Genomic DNA, 23,056 nt, shown 5'->3' with positions numbered 1-23,056 from the left:
GCGAGAGTGGCCAAGTTCAGAGGAGATGCGCAGGGCAATTAAAAAAAAACCTCAGTGTGGTGAGTGCCGAGAATATGTTACCGGATGTGGTGGTGGTAAAGGTAGAGATGATAATGGTATTTAACACAATTTTTGGATAGGCACATGGATATGCTGGGAACAGAAGGATATTGATTATGTGCAGGAAGATAAGAGTTGATCTTGGCATCATGTTCCACACAGAGATTGTGGGGTGAAGGGCCTGTTCACTGTACTGTTGTATGTTCTAGCTGTGGAAGGAATTTAGACAGTAAATGGCAGGGTCCTAAGGTGCACTGGTGTACAGTGGTAACTTGGGGTGCAAGTTGGGGTGGAGTACTGTGTGCAGTTTTGGTCTCCAAATTTGAGGAAGGATATTCTTGCTATTGAGGGCGTTCAGCGTAGGTTCACTAGGTTAATTCCCGGAATGGCGGGACTGTCACATGTTGAAAGACTGGAGCGGCTAGGCTTGTATACACTGGAATTTAGAAGGACGAGAAGGGATCTTATCGAAACATATAAGATTATTAAGGGGTTGGACACGTTAGAGGCAGGAAACATGTTCCCAATGTTGGGGGAGTCCAGAACCAGGGGCCACGGTTTAAGAATAAGGGGTAGGCTGTTTAGAACGGAGATGAGGAAAAACATTTTCAGTCAGAGAGTTGTAAATCTGTGGAATTCTCTGCCTCAGAAGGCAGTGGAGGCCAGTTCTCTGAATGCATTCAAGAGAGAGCTGGATAGAGCTCTTAAGGATAGCGGAGACAGGGGGTATGGGGAGAAGGCAGGAACGGGGTACTGATTGAGAATGATCAGCCATGATCACATTGAATGGTGGTGCTGGCTCGAAGGGCCGAATGGCCTACTCCTGCACCTATTGTCTATTGTCTAAGTCCATAGCTGTTTGAAAGTGGCAACACAAGTGGATAGATTGGCAAAGGCTGCATGCTTGTGGCATGTTTGCCTTCATCGGATGGGGCATTGAGTATGAAATTTGAGACGTCATGCTGCAGCTGTACAAAACTCTGGTTAGGCCACATTTGATGTACTGTACGCGGTTCTGGCCACCACATTTCAAGAGGCGTGTGAGGGCTTCAGAGAGGGTGCAGAGGGAGGCTCACCAGGATGTTGCCTGGAAGGACGAACAAACTGTCCATTTGGCCCAACAAGCCCATGCTGACATCGAGGTCATGCTTCACAAGATGTAGAAAACAATAGACAATAGACAATAGGTGCAGGAGTAGGCCTTTCGGCCCTTCGAGCCAGCACCACCATTCAATGTGATCATGGCTGATCATTCTCAATCAGTACCCCGTTCCTGCCTTCTCCCCATACCCCCTGACTCCGCTATCCTTAAGAGCTCTATCTAGCTCTCACTTGAAAGCATCCAGAGAATTGGCCTCCACTGCCTTCTGAGGCAGAGAATTCCACAGATTTACAACTCTGACTGAAAAGGTTTTTCCTCATCTCCGTTCTAAATGGCCTACCCCTTATTCTTAAACTGTGGCCCCTGGTTCTGGACTCCCCCAACATTGGGAACATGTTTCCAGCCTTGAACGTGTCCAATCCCTTAATAATCTTATATGTTTCAATAAGATACCCTCTCATCCTTCTAAATTCCAGTGTATACAAACCTAGTCGCTCCAGTCTTTCAACATACGACAGTCCCGCCATTCCGGGAATTAACCTAGTAAACCTACACTGCAAACCCTCAATAGCAAGAATATCCTTCCTCATATTTGGAGACCAAAACTGCACACGGTACTTCAGGTGCGGTTTCACTCCTCACGGTCTCTCTTCCCCTTCTGTTGAAATGAGGCAACAACTTTCAATCATGAGAAAAGCCAGCAAACTGGACATAAGTTACTTAGATGAATATATTCTGCGGAAGCATCCATTAGATTCTTTGTAACGTTAAATCAATGGCAAATTGATCATTGTCCACGATTGTAATTAACAGGAACCACTCAACTGAATGTGGTGACAGAGCGGTGTGATGTGTTCATTTCATGACCAAAAAGTACATACATTTTTTCTTTTAGATATATTCTTTACAATGAGCAGCGCGCTCAGAATTGGCAGGTTTATAAAAAGTGAGAAATGTCTAATGACACAGTTTCAATAACAGGATGCGTTGGAGTTAAACATACCCAGCCACTGTGCATGTGTCAAGTGCGAACGAGAGCACATTTCAAAGGATTATTTACTTTCTTTCTTAAAAAAAAAGATCGAGGAAATAGATGGAAAAGAATTCTGGAGAAACGTGGCAGGACATAGCTTGAGTGAATGATCTTAAACGTGTGGAACGCTGAGAGAAAACCAGCCCGCGCGATTCCAGAGGAAGTGGGTAAACAAGCAACTCGACTGAAACAAAGCAAGCGTGCGCAAAAGAAGATGGAGCAGAGCCCTTAACCCCAAATAACGAGAGAGAACAAATTATATTATTTACATTATTCCTGCTTTTCCTTTTTGAGAGAGCGACCTTGCATGTTATTGCAACTGTCTATAAGAACACTCACCAACTTTAAGCACTGTAGTTTAGGGTACTCACATACACACTCTTTCCAATTTATTCCCTGTCACCTCTCTTGCCTGTATAGTTTGTTTTAGAGATACAGCGCGGAAACAGGGCCTTCGGCCCACTGAGTCCGTGCCGACCAGCAATCCCCGCACATTAACACCGTCCCACACACAAACTAGGGTTACCAAGCCAATTAACCTACAAACCTGTACGTCTTTGGAATGGGTGAGAAAACCGGAGATCCGGGGTAAAACCCACAAAGGCCACGGAGAGCACGTACAAACAAGCACCTGTAGTCAGGATTGAGCTCAGGTCTCTGGCGCTGTGTGGCAGCAATTCTACCGCTGCGCCACGGTGCTACCCAACTGTTCTTGTGCAATGCTATGTTACTTTATTTCTGGGTACAATTCGCAGGGAAGTTGACATTAAAACCCACAGCTGATGCGCCTGGTCAGAATTGGACACAGTGCTTCAACAATGCAAAACAAACGTAATGATTCCTTAGATAAGGGATTTCAGATGCAATAGTTGGGATAGTTTTCCCTGTCGCAAAGACGATTGATGGGAGCATACAGGATCAAGGGCGAGGACAGCAGGACACAGAAATAAAGAGTAGTGAGGTGGAACGCATTGCCTGGGGTGTTGGTAGAGGCAGATAAAATTGTAGAATTTAGGAGACTTTTAGATAGGTGCATGGAAGTGAAGGGAATAGAGAAATATGGATCATATATCGGCAGATAAGGTTCGTTTAACTTGGTACCATGCTTGGCACAAACATGTGTAGGAAGGAACTGCAGATGCTGGTTTACACCGAAGATAGGCACAAAATGCTGGAGTAACTCAGCGGGTCAGGCAACATATCAGGAGAAAAGGAACAGGTGTTTTTCTCCAGAGATGCTGCCGGACCCGCTGAGTCACCCTAGCATTTTGTGTCCATTGTCGGCACAAACATTGCTGGTCGAAGGGCCCATTCTTGTGCTGCTGTGCTGTACTGTTCTCCGTTATAGAGTCATAGACTCCTAAGGCATGGACACAAGCCGTTCAGCCCAACTTGCTCACGTCAGCCAACATGTCCCAGCTACACTAGTCCAACCTGCCTGCATTTTGCCCATATCCTTCTAAACCTGTCCTGTCCATGTAACTGTCTAAATGTTTCTTTCACGTTGCGATTGTACCTGTGATGGTTCTATGAATAATTCCAAGGCACAGAACGTCAGGCACCAAACGAAGGAAAATGGAACAAGTACAATGTCAGCTTGTGCATCCTAAGCCAGAGGGCCTATTTCCATAACATATGACATTGCAACTCAATGGTGGATTGCAACTTGCTTACACAGGGAAACGTTGAATGCTGTTCTCATTAGCTGATGGGATCAGGACCAGGGAACACGGGTGTAAAGGTTTGGGCAAAAGATGCAAGTGGGATGAGGTGGAAGAACATTATTACAATCTATACTTAGCGCGTGGAGTTTCCCTGCCTGAAAGGATGCTGGAAACTAAATCAACGCCATTGAAAGGGTCCTGAATAAGACCCCAAGAAAGGATTACTTGCAAGGTTACAAGGAGGGTACAAGGAATGGGACTGATTGAGTGAGTTTGCCAAGAACCTGTTGGAATGATCCACATGGTTCACTCAATGACACAAATGTCCTCCTGCACTATGACAATTAGAGACACGGTGGCACAGCGATAGAGTTGCTGCCTTACAGCTCCAGAGACCCGGGTTCAATCCTGACTACGGGTGCTGTCTGTAAGGAGTTTGTACATTCTCGTGGGTTTTCTCCAGGAGCTCCGGTTTCCACCCACATTCCAAAGACGTAGACAATAGACAATAGACAATAGACAATAGGTGCAGGAGTAGGCCATTCAGCCCTTCGAGCCAGCACCGCCATTCAATGCGATCATGGCTGATCACTCTCAATCAGTACCCCGTTCCTGCCTTCTCCCCATACCCCCTTACTCCGCTATCCTTAAGAGCTCTTTCCAGCTCTCTCTTGAAAGCATCCAACGAACTGGCCTCCACTGCCTTCTGAGGCAGAGAATTCCACACCTTCACCACTCTCTGACTGAAAAAGCTCTTCCTCATCTCCGTTCTAAATGGCCTACCCCTTATTCTTAAACTGTGGCCCCTTGTTCTGGACTCCCCCAACATTGGGAACATGTTTCCTGCCTCTAATGTGTCCAATCCCCTAATTATCATATGTTTCAATAAGATCCCCCCTCATCCTTCTATTGTTTGTAAATTGTCCTAGTGTGTAGTATAGTGTTGGCGTATGGGGATCGCTGGTCGGTGCGGACTCGGTGGGCCTGTTTCCGCGTTGTATCTCTAAATGAAACTAAACAAGACCTCCCAAGCCTGGGCTATTTGACTAGATTCAAAAACTGCCTTGCTACTAATTCCTGCAAAGATTGCTCACCTGCTCCAATGTCTGTGTTACAGTAAATCAACACGAGCTGGACCTTATGCGCCTGGCAAACACTGGCACACCCATTCACTCACTCAGTCAGTGGGCACAGAGCATGGACTCAGAAACAGACAAATTCTTGATTAGAACGGGTGTCTAGGGTTATGGGGCAAAGGCAGGAAAATGGGATTAGGAGGCAGAGATCGGCTATGATTGAATGGCGGAGTGGACACGACGGGGCGAATGGCCTAATTCTACTCCTATAACGTGTAAACTTGTGAAAAAGCAGCACCTACTCGAAGAGGAAATGGTTATTTTATTTTATGAAGTCATGTGTTGACTGGGGGGAAACGGAAGACATGCGTCGAGCTTCCCTTGAAAACATCTGCACGCTGACAACATTTCCTCCCTGACACGCAACATTCCCGAATGTTGTCAAAGGACTCAGAACTCCCTTTATGTGTAGGAAGGAACTGCAGATGCTGGTTTAAATCGAAGATAGACACAAAATGCTGGAGTAACTCAGCGGGACAGGCAGCATCCCTGGAGAGGAGGAATGGGTCTCGACCCGAAACGTTCACCCATTCCTTCACTCCAGAGATGCTGCCTGTCCCGCTGAGTTACTCCAACATTTTGTGTCTACCTTCAACCTAAGATGAGCGTTTGTCGACACTGGGCCTCGCTGGAGTTTAGAAGAAAAACTCTATTTACATAGAAACATAGAAAATAGGTGCAGGAGGAGGCCATTTGGCCCTTCGAGCCAGCACCGCCATTCATTGTGATCTTGGCTGATCATCTACAATCAGTAACCTGTGCCTGCCTTCTCCCCATATCCCTTGATCCCACTAGCCCCTAGAGCTCTATCTAACTCTCTTTTAAATTCATCCAGTGAATTGGCCTTCACTGCCTTCTGTGGCAGAGAATTCCACAAATTCACAACTCTCTGGGTGAAAACGTTTCTTCTCACCTCAATTTTAAATGGCCTCCCCTTTATTCTTAGACTGTGTCCCCTGGTTCTGGATTCGCCCAACATTGGGAACATTTTTCCTGCATCTAGCTTGTCTAGTCCTTTTATAATTTTATACGTCTCTATAAGATTCCCTCTCATCCTTCTAAACTCCAGTGAATACAAGCCTAGTCTTTCCAATCTGGACAACATCTTTCCTATAGGAAGGTGACCAAAACTGAACACAATACGCTAAATGCAGCCTCACCAACATCTTGTACAACTATAACATAATATCTCAATTTATATACTCACTACCTTTACTGATGCAGAGCAATGAAAGTCATCTTATTTACCACTGCAGTAGAAAATAGGAGCAAAGAGGTTCTTCTGCAGTTGTATAGGAGCAAAGAAATCCTTCTGCAGTTGTACAGGGCCCTAGTGAGACCGCACCTAGAGTACTGTGTGCAGTTTTGGTCTCCAAATTTGAGGAAGGATATTCTTGCTATTGAGGGCGTGCAGTGTAAGTTTACTAGGTTAATTCCCAGAATGGCGGGACTGTCATATGTTGAAAGACTGGAGCGACTAGGCTTGTATACACTGGGATTTAGAAGGATGAGAGGGGATCTTATTGAAACATATAAGATTATTAAGGGGTTGGATACTTTAGAGGCAGGAAACATGTTCCCAATGTTGGGGGAGTCAAGAACCAGGGGCCACAGTTTAAGAATAAGGGGTAGGCCATTTAGAACGGAGATGAGGAAAAACTTTTTCAGTCAGAGAGTTGTAAATCTGTGGAATTCTCTGCCTCAGAAGGCAATGGAGGCCAGTTCTCTGAATGCATTCAAGAGAGAGCTAGATAGAGCTCTTAAGGATAGCGGAGTCAGGGGGTATGGGGAGAAAGCAGGAACGGGGTACTGATTGAGAATGATCAGCCATAATCACATTGAATGGTGGTGGTGGCTCGAAGGGCCGAATGGCCTACTCCTGCACCTATTGTCTATTGTCTATTACTGTGGTAAGATGGGGGAGTGCATCCTCAAAGAGTCGTACAGCACAGAAACAGGCCCTTCTAGTCCACTGCACCTGTATCAACCCTCAAGCACCCATTTACAATAATACTGTTATACGTTATTCTCCCCACATCCTGACATTTCCCAACACAATTTAAAGTTGCTAATTAACCTACCAACCTGCAGGATATGGGTGGAAACCTGAGCACCTGTGGGGAAACCCAAGCGACCAAAGGGAGAATGTGCCAAATCCACACAGATAGCACCGGAGGTCGGGTCTCTGGAGCCCAAAGGCACGCCCTCTTGCTATTGAGGGCGTGCAGCGTAGGTTCACTAGGTTGATTCCCGGAATGGCGGGACTGTCGTATGTTGAAAGGCTGGAGCAATTAGGCTTGTATACACTGGAATTTAGAAGGATGAGGGGGGATCTTATTGAAACATATAAGATAATTAGGGGATTGGACACATTAGAGGCAGGAAACTGTTGGGGGAATCCAGAACAAGGGGCCACAGTTTAAGAATAAGGGGTAGGCCATTTAGAACGGAGATGAGGAAGAACTTTTTCAGTCAGAGAGTGGTGAAGGTGTGGAATTCTCTGCCTCAGAAGGCAGTGGAGGCCAGTTCGTTGGATGCTTTCAAGAGAGAGCTGGATAGAGCTCTTAAGGATAGCGGAGTGAGGGGGTATGGGGAGAAGGCAGGAACGGGGTACTGATTGAGAGTGATCAGCCATGATCGCATTGAATGGCGGTGCTGGCTCGAAGGGCTGAATGGCCTACTCCTGCACCTATTGTCTATTGTCTATTGTCTCCACTGCATCTTGTCGATGGCATTCAGTGCAGCCCTCCGCCAGCGGAGGAGCAGATTACTCCAAATGATGCCAGCGTTGGACCTCCATTCAGCCAGGCATGTGGAAACTGTTCCATCCTTGAGTCATACAGCATGGAAACAGGCCCAAAGGCTGAACACACCAACCAACATGTCCCATCCACACTGGTCCCACCTGCCTGCTTTTGGCTCATATCCCTCTAAACCGGTCCTATCCATATACCCGTCTAAATGTTTCTTAAACATTGCAATTGTACCTGCCTCAACTACGTCCTCCGGCAGCTCGCTCCAAACACCCACCAATCTGTGTAAAAAAAGTTATCCCACAGGTTCCTATTAAAATTTCCCCGCTCACCTTAAACCTATGTCCTCTAGTTCTTGCTTCCTCTACTCTGGGCGACAGACTCTGTACGTTTACCCAATCTATTCCTCTCACGATTTTGTACACCTCTAGGGGCGGCACGGTGGCACAGCGGTAGAGTTGCTGCCTTACAGCGAATGCAGCGCCGGAGACTCAGGTTCGTTCCTGACTATGGGTGCTGTCTGTACATTCTCCCCGTGACCTGTGTGGGTTTTCTCCGAGATCTTCTGTTTCCTCCCACACTCCAAAGACGTACAGGTTTGTAGGTTAATTGGCTGGGCAAATGTAAAAATTGTCCCTAGTGGGTGTAGGATAGTGTTAATGTGCGGGGATCCCTGGGCGGCGCGGACCCGGTGGGCCGAAGGGCCTGTTTCTGCGCTGTATCTCTAAAATCTAAAAAAAAAAGATCATCCTTCATCCTCCTGCGTTCCAAGGAATAGAGTCCTAGCCTGCTCAACCTCTCTCTATAGCTCAGGCATTCGAGTCCTGGCAATATATCCTTATACATCTTCTCGGCGCCCTTTCCAGCTTGACAACATAATTCCTACAACACGATGCCCAAAACGGAACACAATACTCAAAATGTGGCCTCACAAACGTCTTGCGTAACTGCAACATGACCTCCCAACTTCTATACTCAATACTCCGCCTAGGCTTAGTACTGGAGCGACTAGGCTTGTATAAACTGGAATTTAGAAGGATGAGAGGAATCTTATCGAAACGTATAAGATTATTAAGGGGTTGGACACGTTAGAGGCAGGAAACATGTTCCCAATGTTGGGGGAGTCCAGAACAAGGGGCCACAGTTTAAGAATAAGGGGTAAGCCATTATAACTGAGATGAGGAAAAACTTTTTCAGTCAGAGAGTTGTGAATCTGTGGAATTCTCTGCCTCAGAAGGCAGTGGAGGCCAATTCTCTGAATGCATTCAAGAGAGAGCTGGATAGAGCTCTTAAGGATAGCGGAGTCAGGGGGTATGGGGCGAAGGCAGGAACGGGGTACTGATTGAGAATGATCAGCCATGATCGCATTGAATGGTGGTGCTGGCTCGAAGGGCCGAATGGCCTACTCCTGCACCTATTGTCTATTGTCCGCCATCACTAAGGGCTTTGTTTGAGGAATGGCGATGGGAACTGAGCCATGAAGAGTAACATTGACACTTCCAATCCATCTCCGGTCCAGAATCAGCGATCGCTCACCTCCCTGCTCCACTGGGGGTAAACTGCTTCAGATGTGGTTCAAATGTTCCTTGGACCACATCGCTTCATCGGACAAAACAGCTTACTCACCCACAAACCCCTCGTTGCCAACCAACTTCAGCGCCAACTTGTCAGCCAAAACCGAAGAATTGCCGTGCGCAATGTTTGCGAAAGGTCCCGCGTGCACGAACACAGGGGTTCCCTGGGTGGTAGGAGAGAAACACAAAGGCTCTTAGATGACACGCAGGATTGTCAACAACATCAGGGAAATCAATTCCAAACATTCACGACACAGGTGGGGCCAGCGGTAGAGTTGCTGCCTTACACCGCTTGCCGCGCCGGAGACCCGGGTTCGATCCCGACTACGGGTGCCGTCTGTACGGAGTTTGCACGTTCTCCCCTTGACCGCGTGGGTTTTCTCCGAGATCTTCTGTTTCCTCCCGCTCTCTAAAGACGTACAGGTATAAATGTGTAAATTGTTCCCAGTGTGTGTGGGACAGTGTCAATGTGCGGGGATCGCTGGTCAGTGAGGACTCGGTGGGCCGAAGGGCCTGTTTCCGCGCTGTATCTGTAAACTAAATTCACTTCCCCACAACTCCACCCCCCTCAAATCCAGATCAGCAAAACAGATCAACAATTCACAGCAGAAACCAAACGCACTCACACTTGCAACAATCTCACAGCATGTACACCAACAATCACTGTTCAAAACTGCTGTACGGTTACTTTTACAAGGTAAAATATAAAGGAGACGGCAGAAAATGTGTACAAATTTGTACAATAGGTGCAGGAGGAGGCCATTCAGCCCTTCGAGCTAGCACCGCCATTCAATGTGATCATGGCTGATCATTCTCAATCAGTACCCCGTTCCTGCCTTCTCCCCATACCCCCTGACTCCGCTATCCTTAAGAGCTCTATCTAGCTCTTCGCCGGTCGGCATGTTCTCAGTGGGTCGAAGGGCCTGTTTCCTCACTGTAACCTCTAACTTAATATAAACGAAACACACAGTGCTCGAGTAACTCAGCCGGGTCAGGCAGCATCATTTGAGAACATGGATAGGTGACCTTTTGGATCAGGATGCTTCTTCAGGCAGGAAACCTAGTGTGAACTCCCTAAATTCAGTCTCTTGTGAACGGAACAGGTTTAGCAGCATTGACAACTAAACCATGACAAACCCCCATCACATTTCATGCTCCAATGCATACTTGCATAGAAATCCTCCACATCCTACAATTCCCTCTAAGTCTGTTCCACCCAGTCCTCCAAACCCTCTGAGTATTAATTTTTGGGTTAGTATCTAAGAGCAGAGAGTGACTTTAGAAGCTGTCTAATGCTCCAAGTGTCCCATTCCATTTGATAAATACATCAGGTTTTTTTTTTCTCCTTCAGCACTGAACTTCTCTTTTAAAATTTTCCTTCAATTTTACTTTCGAAACGCACAACAACACAGCGACCTTGACTTTAAAACCTGCCCGCAACTTGCCATGTTTTTCTCTGTCCCTCACGGGCCCCTCTAGCTCCACCTGTGAAAACACAAACCGCCCTGTCACTCACACGGGAGTGGAGCTGGAAGGTGTTGAAGAGAAAGTGCCACAACGGAAAGTTCTCAGGCACAGCTATTCGGCCCCAAAGCACAAAAAGCAAATAACAGGAAGATGCAAACACAAAGAAAGATATCATGTTCCGGAGACAGATGCAATATTAACTGAAATCCAGTTGATAAATATTTAGAAATTTAATAGACTTTTGCTTGACCCCACCTCAGAACCAGTATGTCTCCTTGGGTAATAAATTTGAAGCAGATGGTGCTGAGGTAGAGCTCAGTCATGATCTAGAATCCCTTCTGCACCTCGTACCATGTTTCGAGTTAGCACGCTCGGTGGAAGGTATTCTTTCCTTGGAGTCAGTACATCATGGTTTAAGCCCAACGCTCGAGATTTGATCCTGATATCCAAACGGATCCTTAGTGCGGTACTGATGGGGTGCCAGCCACACAGTCAGAAGATGGCCTTAATGATAGCGGAGTCAGGGGGTATGGGGAGAGGGCAGGAACGGGGTACTGATTGTGGATGATCAGCCATGATCACATTGAATAGCGGTGCTGGCTCGAAGGGCCGAATGGCCTACTCCTGCACCTATTGTCTATTGCCCTCTCAAAATGTTTAAAAAAACGCAAGCCTCTTAGGGCAGCATAAAAGTTCCAGTGGAACTAAAGAAGTCTGAAGAAAGATCTCGACCCGAAACATCACCTATTCCTTTTCTCCTGAGATGTTTCCTGACCCGCTGAGTTACTCCGTTTTTTTTGTGTCTATCTTCAGTGTAAACCAGCATCTGCAGTTCCTTCCTACACTATTTAAAAGAGATTTTTTCTCCACCACCCAATCATCCCTTTTAAATTTCTTAGTGCTTTCTTTCAATTAATTTCAGTTCAATTTTTTATGACATTACCTCCACTTCAATAGATGAAGTCAATGACTGAATTTGAGAATTTAAAGTAACTTGGTGGAATCACGTTTGGCGGCACCTCACCGTTGTCTTCTGCCAAAGGTTCTCAGAACGAGTGGGGCCTCAGCATGTTTGCCGTCCACAGTCCAGGAACATATTGCCGGTCTCGAAGGCAGAGAACTCGGAGTGACAGATATTCCGGGCAACAGGCCCACAGTTCAGCACGATCAGACAAAGATCATCAATTTCACATTGATTCTCACTGTCTGCAAACTGAGTGCTGAGATCAAGCGTATTCAAGGTGACCACTTCATTGAATACTTGTGCTCTGTCTTCCAGGATCATTTGGAGCTCTCATTTGCAATCCGTTTTAATCCCCCTTCCATCATATTGCCTTGTCTGTCCTTGGCCTACTCCATTGTCAGAATGAGGCCAAAATGCAAATTGTGTAAATGGGACCTCGTGTCCCGCATGGATAGTTTAAACCCCAATGGTACAAACATTGAATTCTTCTATCAGGTAAATGAACGCTGGACGAGACTGGGCGTAGCGGTAGAGTTGCTGCCTTACAGGGCCAAAGACCCCGGTTCGATCCTGACCAATGGTACTGTCTGTACGGAGTTTGTACGCCCACGTGGGTTTCCCCCGGGTCTCCTCCCACACTTCAAAGCCGTACAGGTTTGTAGGTTAGCTTGGCTTCTGTAAAAATTGTAAATTGTCCCTAGTGTGTAGGATAATGCTGGTGTACAGAGATCGCTGGGCGGCAAGGACTCGGTGGGCCAAAGGGCCTGTTTCTGCACTGTATCTCTAAGCTAAAACTGAACTAAGCTAAACCCACCAACCCTACTCCCTCCCCCATTTCTACCCCTTCTCCCCCTAGTCTGAAGAATGACCTTGACCCAAAACGTTGTCTGTCCATTCTCCTCCTACCTGACCCACCAAGTTTGTTTTTGGTTCAATATTCCGGCATCTGCAATCTCGGTTGCCACAATTCCCACTTTACAATTAAAAGTAGTCAATTCACTACTTTTTAACTACTGGGGATCAATGCTACCTTCTTTTCTTTAACTAATTCAGGATTATAGTTCTGTTGCAACGACATTTCAGTATCTTTATGTGCTTACCTCTAGTGTTTGCATCAATGTTGGCTTGATCGCATCTTTCATCAGCACGGCCAATGCACCACTAACTCCCTGCGTGAATCGGGAACAAGATTTTAGAGTCGTGAACAACAACCTTAGAAAGTTATTCTAAAAATGAAGCTGTATTGAAAGCCATGTAATTCTCAAGAAGAAATGCATTGTCCAACCGAACAATTCGATTGTCAAACTTATCAGAGTGAACAAGGAATCTTGAAGCAAAGAACTGCAGACGCTGGCTTATACCAAAGGAGGACACAGAGTGCTGGAGTAACTGAGTGGGTCAGGCAGCATCTCTGGAGAAAAAGGATGGGTGAAGTTTCGGGTCGGGACCCTTCTTCAGACTGCCAATTAGCACTGTTCCAGTGCAGCCTAGTGTAAATTCAGCAAACGGCATCCCCTCTTCCAACAAAGCTTTCTTCATCCCTTAACACGGAATTTAACAGCTTCAGATAGCAGGACTTGCCCGTTTTTTTTTGCCAGATACTGCTGTGGAGACTGTCAATTGATATTAAAGCGAAGGTTGACAGATTCTTGATTAGTATGGGTGTCTGGGCCAGCATTTTGTGCCTATCTTTGGTGTAAAGCAGCATCTGCAACTCCTTCCTGCACCGAAGAGCAAGCCTTTCTCTGCATCAGTGTGGTCAGACTGGGAACTCAGATTCTGAATGTGTTATCACTGCTCTGCTGTTCCAGCAGAAAGGTCATGATCCACACCACGAATACATAGATTGCTTAAGTAGCCAGCGTTAACTGGAGTTCAGACGTTTGACACAAAGGCGCTCAACTCAAAATTGCTCATTTATCATTACTATTGTCAGTAAATTCAAGTTTGCTTGCATACTATGGGGCAACTCAGAAGAGTCGGTCTTTGCCTTTAAATAGCCGAGTAAATTAGATAACCGTGAAGCAGTCGCATGACTGGAATTTCCGACCCAATAACAAGTCCTTGTTTTAATAGAAAACATTTAACTAAAACATTTGTCTATTGTCTATTGTCTAAACAGTGGCAAGACCTGAATTAGCTGCATAATTGCATGCTTGATTAAATGGGGGTAAACATTAAACTGGAACTCTTCCTGCTTCCTTTTAAAGGCATGGAATATGCAGCATTTCAATCCTATTTAACCGAAGAATTTACTCTCACTGCCCACACAATCTCCCAAATGTTCTAGGGGCCGGAGAACCTAGGGTGATGGAGGAACTGAAGGAAATCCACATTAGGCAGGAAATGGTTTTGGGTAGACTGATGGGACTGAAGGCTGATAAATCCCCAGGGCCTGATGGTCTGCATCCCAGGGTACTTAAGGAGGTGGCTCTAGAAATAGTGGAAGCATTGGAGATCATTTTTCAATGTTCTATAGATTCAGGATCAGTTCCTGTGGATTGGAGGATAGCAAATGTTATCCCACTTTTTAAGAAAGGAGGGAGAGAGAAAACGGGTAATTATAGACCAGTTAGTCTGACATCAGTGGTGGGGAAGATGCTGGAGTCAATTATAAAAGACGAAATTGCTGAGCATTTGGATAGCAGTAACAGGATCATTCCGAGTCAGCATGGATTTACGAAGGGGAAATCATGCTTGACAAATCTACTGGGATTTTTTGAGGATGTAACTAGGAAAATTGACAGGGGAGAGTCAGTGGATGTGGTGTACCTCGACTTTCAGAAAGCCTTCGACAAGGTCCCACATAGGAGATTAGTGGGCAAAATTAGGGCACATGGTATTGGGGGTAGGGTACTGACATGGATAGAAAATTGGTTGACAGCCAGAAAGCAAAGAGTGGGGATAAATGGGTCCCTTTCGGAATGGCAGGCAGTGACCAGTGGGGTACCGCAAGGTTCGGTGCTGGGACCCCAGCTATTTACGATATACATTAATGACTTAGACGAAGGGATTAAAAGTACCATTAGCAAATTTGCAGATGATACTAAGCTGGGGGGCAGTGTGAATTGTGAGGAAGATGCAATAAGGCTGCAGGGTGACTTGGACAGGTTGTGTGAGTGGGCGGATACATGGCAGATGCAGCTTAATGTAGATAAGTGTGAGGTTATTCACTTTGGAAGTAAGAATAGAAAGGCAGATTATTATCTGAATGGTGTCAAGTTAGGAGGAGGGGGAGTTCAACGAGATCTGGGTGTCCTAGTGCATCAGTCAATGAAAGGAAGCATGCAGGTACAGCAGGCAGTGAAGAAAGCCAATGGAATGTTGGCCTTCGTAACAAGAGGAGTTGAGTATAGGAGCAAAGAGGTCCTTCTACAGTTGTACCGGGCCCTGGTGAGACCGCACCTGGAGTACTGTGTGCAGTTTTGGTCTCCAAATTTGAGGAAGGATATTCTTGCTATGGAGGGCGTGCAGCGTAGGTTCACTAGGTTAATTCCCGGAATGGCGGGACTGTCATATGTTGAAAGGCTGGAGCGATTGGGCTTGTATACACTGGAATTTAGAAGGATGAGGGGGGATCTTATTGAAACATATAAGATAATTAGGGGATTGGACACATTAGAGGCAGGATACATGTTCCCAATGTTGGGGGAGTCCAGAACAAGGGGCCACAGTTTAAGAATAAGGGGTAGGCCATTTAGAACGGAGATGAGGAAGAACCTTTTCAGTCAGAGAGTGGTGAAGGTGTGGAATTCTCTGCCTCAGAAGGCAGTGGAGGCCAGTTCGTTGGATGCTTTCAAGAGAGAGCTGGATAGAGCTCTTAAGGATAGCGGAGTGAGGGGGTATGAGGAGAAGGCAGGAACGGGGTACTGATTGAGAGTGATCAGCCATGATCGCATTGAATGGCGGTGCTGGCTCGAAGGGCTGAATGGCCTACTCCTGCACCTATTGTCTATTGTCTATTGCTGCACCACCATTTGATTGGATTCTCATTCAGTTCAAGATGTCACAAACAGTCAGTTAGAGTTTCACATGTTGAAGCCAGTTCTATGCATGTTGCCAGGTGGCCAAAGGAGTGAATTGAGAGGGGACAGTGGTGGTAAACACAGGTGAAGCATTAGTCTTGAGTGAGCAGGATGTTGGGTTGCATTCGATAAGAAGGCAGAGTTGTTTACACACATCAGAAAACATCAACAGCTTGCTTTGATGCAAGACCTAGAATGCAATCATGGCATATTAGTGATTCACGGGACCTATTTAGAGAAAGGAAGCTGCAAAGAGATGTGGATAAATCAAGAAAACTTGCCCAAGAGCAAGGCATCAAACTTTAGAGACAGCTGAAGTTCATAAGTTCTAGGAGCAGAATTAGGCCATTCGGCCCATCAAGTCTACTCCACTATTCAATCATGGCTGATCTATCTCTCCCTGCTAACCCCATTCTCCTGCCTTTGCCCTATAACCCCTGACACCCTTACTAATCGAGACTCTGTCAATCTTCACCTTAAAAATATCCATTGACGGCCTCCACAGCCGTCTGTAGCAATGAATTCCACAGATTCACCACCCTCTGACGGAAAAACATGGCAAGTTCAACAGCCTGACCGCGGGAGAAGTCGGCAGGGGGAGAGCAAAGACATTCTGGCCTTCCATCACAGTGAGGAGGTGACTGGAGGAGACTCACTGTGATGGATGTTTCTTTTTTTGTTGTTTTTGTGTTGGTTGTGATTGTGTGTGAAATTGTTTATTTTTATTGCTCTTATTGCTGGACTGTGGGTGACCTTTCATTTCACTGCACATCTTGGATGTGTATGTGACATATAAACTTGACTTGACTTGGTGGTTGAGAAGAAGGGGTTGAGTTTAGTGTAGTTTAGAGATGCAACATGGAAACAGGTCCTGTGGAACCAGCGGGTCCACATCGGCCATCGATCACCCGTTCGCACCAGCTCTGTGTTATCCCACTTACCCATCCACTCCTGACACACTGGGGGATAATTTTACAGAGGCTAATTAACCCTCAAACCCGTGTGTCTTTGGGATGTGGGAGGAAACTGGAGCACCCGGAGGAAGCCCACGTTGTCACAGGGAGAACGTGCAAACTCCACGCGAACAGTGGCGGAGGTCAGGATCGAACCCGGGTCTCTACCACCTGCGCCGCAGTGCCTCTTCGCACTGTGTAAAACAAACACGCAGTTACGGCGACATTTACCAACACGTGCCAAAAAAAAAGTTTAATTTTAATTAATTTAAATTTACTGACAGTTCTGAACAGTTAAATTAAATCTGCACTCCTGTTGGTTACTATTTAAAAAAGGAGAAACCTTGGCCTCCCTTTACTGCACAGGAACAGAGAAAGAAACAAGTCCAATTATAAAACACTATTTTGTAGACTCTTTGCCTCACTCCTCCTCCCCACCCGCAAAAAGCATTTTGAAAACATCCCATTTACCTTGAGCAGGGCTCAATGTTAATCCCTGGTGTGTGTGGGACAGTGTTAAGGTGCGGGGATCGCTGGTCAGCACGGACTCAGTGGGCCGAAGGGCCTGTTTCCACGCTGTATCTCTAAACTAAACTAAATTTTCTGAAAGCGATTAGCTTAATTTTGTACTCTTGGTAAATACTTGGTAAAGCCTTCATAACGAGAGGATTTCAGTACAGGAGTAAAGAGGTTCTTCTGCAGTTCTATAAAACCACATCTGGAGTATTGTGTACAGTTTTGGTCTAATAATTTGAGGAAGGACATCCTTGTAATTGAGGCAGTGCAGCGTAGGTTCACGAGATTGATCCCTGGGATGGCGGGACTGGCGTATGAGGAAAGATTGAAAAGACTAGGCTTGTATTCACTGGAGTTTAGAAGGTTAAGAGGGGATCTTTTCAAGACATATAAAATTATAAAAGGACTGGACAAGCTAGATGCAGGAAAAATGTTCCCAATGTTGGGGGAGTCCAGAACCAGGGGCCACAGTCTTAGAATAAAGGGGAGGCCATTTAAAACTGAGGTGAGAAGGAACTGTTTCACCCAGAGAGTTGTGAATTTGTGGAATTCTCTGCCACAGAGGGCAGTGGAGGCCAAGTCATTGGAAGAATTTAAGAGAGAGTTAGATAGAGCTCTGGGGACTAGTGGAATCAGGGGATATGGGGAGAAGTTGGGCACAGGTTACTGATTGTGGATGATCAGCCATGATCACAATGAATGGCGGTGCTGGCTCGAAGGTCCGAATGGCCTCCTCCTCCTATGTTTCTATGTTACTGGCCATCATCAACATGACTTTAAAGGTTTCGATTTTCCACGTCAGCGGGAACATAATTTGGCACCTACCAGATCTTCAGCTGTAACTGGTTGCCCTTTGCGGTCATTGGCCACCACTATCTTTCCAAGTCGGTCCTTCATGTCGGCCAGACTGTCCGTGAGGGCGAGGATCGCCATGATCTCACTGGCAACAGCAATATCGAACTGGGTCTTGAGGGGTAAAACACAAACGGACAACTTGAGACCACAGCGGATATGAAGAGATCCATGCTTTAAGGAGTCACGTTCCCCTTTTTGCTAAGAAGCTGTCTATGCCCACTTTTCTCATGTCGGGGAAAGACAGCCACCTGGCCTTTGTGTTCCAGTTAGGTTGGTTGACCAATGCTGGAATTAAAGTATAAACAAGGAACTGCAGATGTTGTTTTCCCACGGAAAGACACAAAACACTGGAGTATCTCAGTGGATCAGGCAGCATCCCTGGAGAACGTGGATTGGTGACGTTTTGGAACGGGAGACTTCTTCAGACCTCTTTGGATGACATTAACTAATGTTGGTTAAGTCCGACCAACATTAATGGGTTGTCTTACAAAGGCCTGATTTGCCTTGTAGTCTGTTTTTCTTTGTCATTCTAGCTGAATACCATTAGTTGAAATTACTTGAGCATCAGATTGCGTTTAATACACAGTAACAACTCTCACAATGGACACAGGTGAAGTCGTGAACATCAAAAGGAGCAGAGAGGTGAGCAGGCAGCAGTAGCAAATACAAGGCAGGGCAATATCATTCTATTTCCATGGATGTCCCACATTTGGGAATTTTCTTATACTTTTCCCTGTTATTAATTCCTTTACTAGAATCTGCCTCTGTACACACTTCACTCTATAATCATGTCTTGTTCCCTCAAGGTGGTGGAACAGCAGAAGACTTTAGACTTTAGGGATACAGCATAGAAACAGGCCCTTCGGCCCACCGAGTCTGTGCCGACCATCAATCACACCCTAAGCTACTTCTAATCTACGTACTGGGGATCATTTTCAGATGCCAAATAACCTACAAACCTGCATGTTTTTGGAGTGTGGGAGGAAACTGGAGCACCCGAAGAAAACCCACACGGTCACAGGTAGAACGTACAAACTCCGCAGAGACAGCATTTTAGGATGTACTCTTTCAACTAAATTTTGGTTGTTTAAGCATTCCTACAGGCAGTAGATGCTTGGCCCATGTTCTCTCTCAGTTACCCCTCAGATCCCTATTAAATCTTTTCCCCTTCACCTTAAACCTATGCCCTCTAGTCCTCGATTCACCTACTCTGGACAAGAGACTCTGTGCATCTACCCGAGCTATTCCTCTCATGATAGGTTCTATTCTGATAAAACACAAACAAAAATCACAGCTTTTCCTATGGTTGTATAAAACACTGTCAGGGAAGCACCTTGTTCCACATTATTGGGCTGACATTTATAATTATTGATAAGCAGTAAACACAACTCATGCCTGGCCAAATACATAGCAAGGGGAAAAAAGCTACAAACCAAGTGGTTCTCACACTTCCAAGACAATGGTGATAGGGCTGAAGGACCACTCAGAAGGAAGTGCACTGCTGTCTTAAACATAAAATAAATCAGCTCTACTCAGGCAGGTCTCGTTCAGTTTATAGTAAATGAAAGACCCCATTCCTGTCAACTCCCTCCACATTCTAAACCACCATCACCGAATTGCAAAACACAGGAAGTATCTACTTGGCCCAGAGCCCAGCAGCCTTGCTCTTTCCTCAAAGTGCTCGGCTTCTCTGCCTTTATTGCATTTCCTTCCTGGAAGCTACGTTTGCATCCGCTTCCACCGTACGAAGCAATTCTCATGTCTACATCGACCAGTTTCAGCCCGGTGGATGGGGGATGGTGGTCTTTCCCAAGACTGACAAAGACGTGAAGAGTGACGTGCGGCTCAGCTGTGAGAAAGGACAATTGCACCGTGGGGGGGGGGGGGGTCGATGGGCAACAGGCTGGGGATTCACGCAGAGCAAAGTGCACAAAGCAGCAGCTAAAAGGAACCACTCTACATCCTGGGGAAAGGAGTACATGACACTGAGTGATAACCTTCAATTAAACAATGGCATTGGAGGGAGATGCATGCAAAAATCAACTGTGCAGATGACGACAAATTGTGCACCAGAGTGAAACAGTCACAGAGAATTTTGTCTAAGAGACAAGTTCAGAAGCAGAAGAACGGACACCTGTCGTGATGAGTCACACAAATACAGACAAAGGTTGGGGGGGGGGGGGGGGGGGGAGGAGCCAAAATTGCTCAGCAGGCAAAAGGACAGCAAGGTGGCACAGGGGTAGAGGAGCAGCCCCTAGAGGTCCCCGGGTTCGATCCTGACTACGGATGCTGTCTGTACGGAGTTTGTACGTTCTCCCTGTGACCGCGTGGGTTTTCTCCGGGTGCTCCGGTTACATCCCACATTCCAAAGACGTACCAAAGGTTTGCAGGTTAATTAGCATCGGTGAAATTGTAAATTATCCCCAGTGTGTGGGGGTATCGCTGGTTAGCGTGGACTCGGTGGATCGGAGGACCTGTTCCTGCGCTGTATCGCTAAACTAAACTAAACTAAACCAGAAAAGGCTGTTCAAGTTCACTCTAGCATACAGGTGGATCGTGGCTGAGCCTTGGTTTAAGTTTCATCCACCTCCAAGATCCCGCATCCTGACATATCTCAGAAAACTCCACTCATCTCAGTTTTGAACTTTTCAGGTTGACCTGTGGGAGCTTTTTGTGGTGCGAACGTGTCAAAATTTTCATTCCCCATCCCAACATCTATATACTAAAACTCTCGGAGGGGGAGGGAAGGAGGGAGGGGGAGAGGGGGGAGGGGGGGGGGTGGGGAGCGGGGGGAGGAGAGGGTGATGCACCAATGCAAGAGAGGTTTGGGCCCAACGGTTCCACTTGGTCTAGTTGCATCTAAAAACGGACGAGGATTTGTTTACGGTTGCAGCCCCTAGTTGTCTATTCTCTGTCCAGAAGAGATCTTTTTTCTCCCCAATCTTCCTGTCAACTCCTTTAAGCAACCATTAGAGTTTCCATTAAAGCATCCCTTTAAAGTTCTCTTCCATCACACAATGCGCACGGCCATTTTGCCTGTGCAGGTTTTAGGAAGTTAGACATTCCTACCTCCTTGCTTCCCATAGCCCTACACATGACTCCCTCCCTTCACTCCTTTGGATGCCCACTGATCTTCACGATAAAATTCAACTAGGAGCCACTTGGGGGACAATAATCACAAGCATTTTATTCTACAACGGCTGCCAATTTTCTTTCGTGTGCATGAGGTAGTCCTTTATTATAGTTAGAACGGAGATGAGGAAAAACCTTTTCAGTCAGAGAGTTGTAAATCTGTGGAATTCTCTGCCTCAGAAGGCAGTGGAGGCCATTTCTCTGAATGTATTCAAGAGAGAGCTAGATAGAGCTCTTAAGGGTAGCGGAGTCAGGGGGTATGGGGAGAAGGCAGGAACGGGGTACTGATTGAGAATGATCAGCCATGATCACATTGAATGGTGGTGCTGGCTCGAAGGGCCGAATGGCCTCCTCCTGCGTCTATTGTCTATTGTCTTTCAACGAATGAGTCGCCCTGCGCCCTGCACCCTCTCTCACAGAAACTCCAGTGGTGTACATCTTACAATTACAATGAGTTCAGCCCTGGCTGCAGGCATGGTGGGTGGTAGGCAGTGATAAACCAGGCACCCAGCCACAGGTTGTGAACAAAACACCATCTGCCAAAACCTCCCCATGGACTACGGACAAGTGTATTCACGGAGCAGGCAGCACAATCCCAGGTTTCAAATATCCAAGCACTATTACTCAGAAAATGGCTTCCTGCAAGAACAGCTGGGGAAATATGTGGTAACGTTTCAGAACGAGAGGACACAAAGAAATGGGCCCTATTCAGCCCACCTTGTCCGTTTTGATTGTGATGCCCATCCATGCCAGTCCTATCTGCCTGGATTAGCGCCATATTCCTCTATGCCTTTCCTACCCAAGTACCTGTCCAAATGCCACTCAAAGGCTGTAATTGTACCTGCCTCCACCACCACCACCTTTCTGACAGCTCATTCCACATATTCACCGACATCTGTGTGAAAAACTCCTCAGATCATTAAAATTCTACTCTGTCATCGAAAACCTTTCTCAAGACTGGGAAAAAGACTCTGACTATCTATTTCCTAGATGGGGGGAATCCTGCTTCCAAGATGGCGTCCAACCCAGGCGACATTTGCGTGCTAGTCACAGAAACAGATCTACAATCACAATATTACAACCGCTCCGAACTCTTAAATCTCTGTTCCGACAGCAACATCTCTTACTTAAACCACGATCTTCTTAAACTCCTCTCAAATCAATGGTGACCCTCGGACTATCCTTGATCGGACTTTGCTGGCTTCACCTTGCACTAAACTTTATTCCTTTATCATGTATCTATGCATTGTAAATGGCTCAATTGTAATCATGTTTTGTCTTTCCGCTGACTGGTTTGCACGCAACAACAGCTTTTCCCTGTACCTCGCTCGGTACACGTGACAATAAACTAAACTAATTTATAACTTTCTATAAGGTCCCATATCAAGCTCGTATGTCGCGCTGAGAATAAATCCAGCATATCCAATCTCCCCTTACTACAAGCCTCCAATTCCACACAACATCCTGGTGAATCAATTCAACACACTCTCTAGTCCTACATCTTGCTACATCTTTCTATATCCTTCCCGTGGTGTCGTGAACAGAATTGTACACAATACTTCAGGTGCATACTAATGTTTGGTACAGTTGCAACCTGATGTCCCAACTCTTAGACTCAATACCTCAGCCTATGAAGGCAAGCATACCAAATACCTTTTTCACTGCCCTATCCACCTGTCACCACTTTCAGTGAGCTATGGACTTGGTGCGGTGTCTGTATATAGCAAAGCTCCCAAGCTCCCAGACATTTGCAGAAAGGAATTGGTGTCACAGTCAGAGGAAAGATGGGGAATTCCCATCAATGGATTCGTGGTAAAGTTCC

General features: G+C 46.2%; 1 protein-coding gene across 2 annotated transcripts in view; it reads right to left on the bottom strand.

Moving 5' to 3' along the window:
• The window catches only part of mthfd1l (methylenetetrahydrofolate dehydrogenase (NADP+ dependent) 1 like), a 172,549-nt gene that overhangs the window by 86,603 nt on the left and 62,890 nt on the right, over window positions 1-23,056 (bottom strand). For both annotated transcript variants that reach the window (XM_078405549.1, XM_078405548.1), the window contains 3 exons: window positions 18,073-18,213; window positions 12,854-12,922; window positions 9,375-9,486 (listed from right to left, as the gene is read on the bottom strand). In XM_078405549.1, the coding sequence (XP_078261675.1) occupies window positions 9,375-9,486; window positions 12,854-12,922; window positions 18,073-18,213 (322 nt within the window). The remainder of the gene's footprint in view (window positions 1-9,374; window positions 9,487-12,853; window positions 12,923-18,072; window positions 18,214-23,056) is intronic.

The sequence above is a fragment of the Rhinoraja longicauda genome, chromosome 9, assembly GCF_053455715.1.
Source record: "Rhinoraja longicauda isolate Sanriku21f chromosome 9, sRhiLon1.1, whole genome shotgun sequence".
In the NCBI taxonomy this organism is placed as follows: domain Eukaryota; kingdom Metazoa; phylum Chordata; class Chondrichthyes; order Rajiformes; family Arhynchobatidae; genus Rhinoraja; species Rhinoraja longicauda.
Note: the sequence above shows the minus strand (reverse complement) of the source record. Positions and strands in the feature narration are given on the sequence as shown.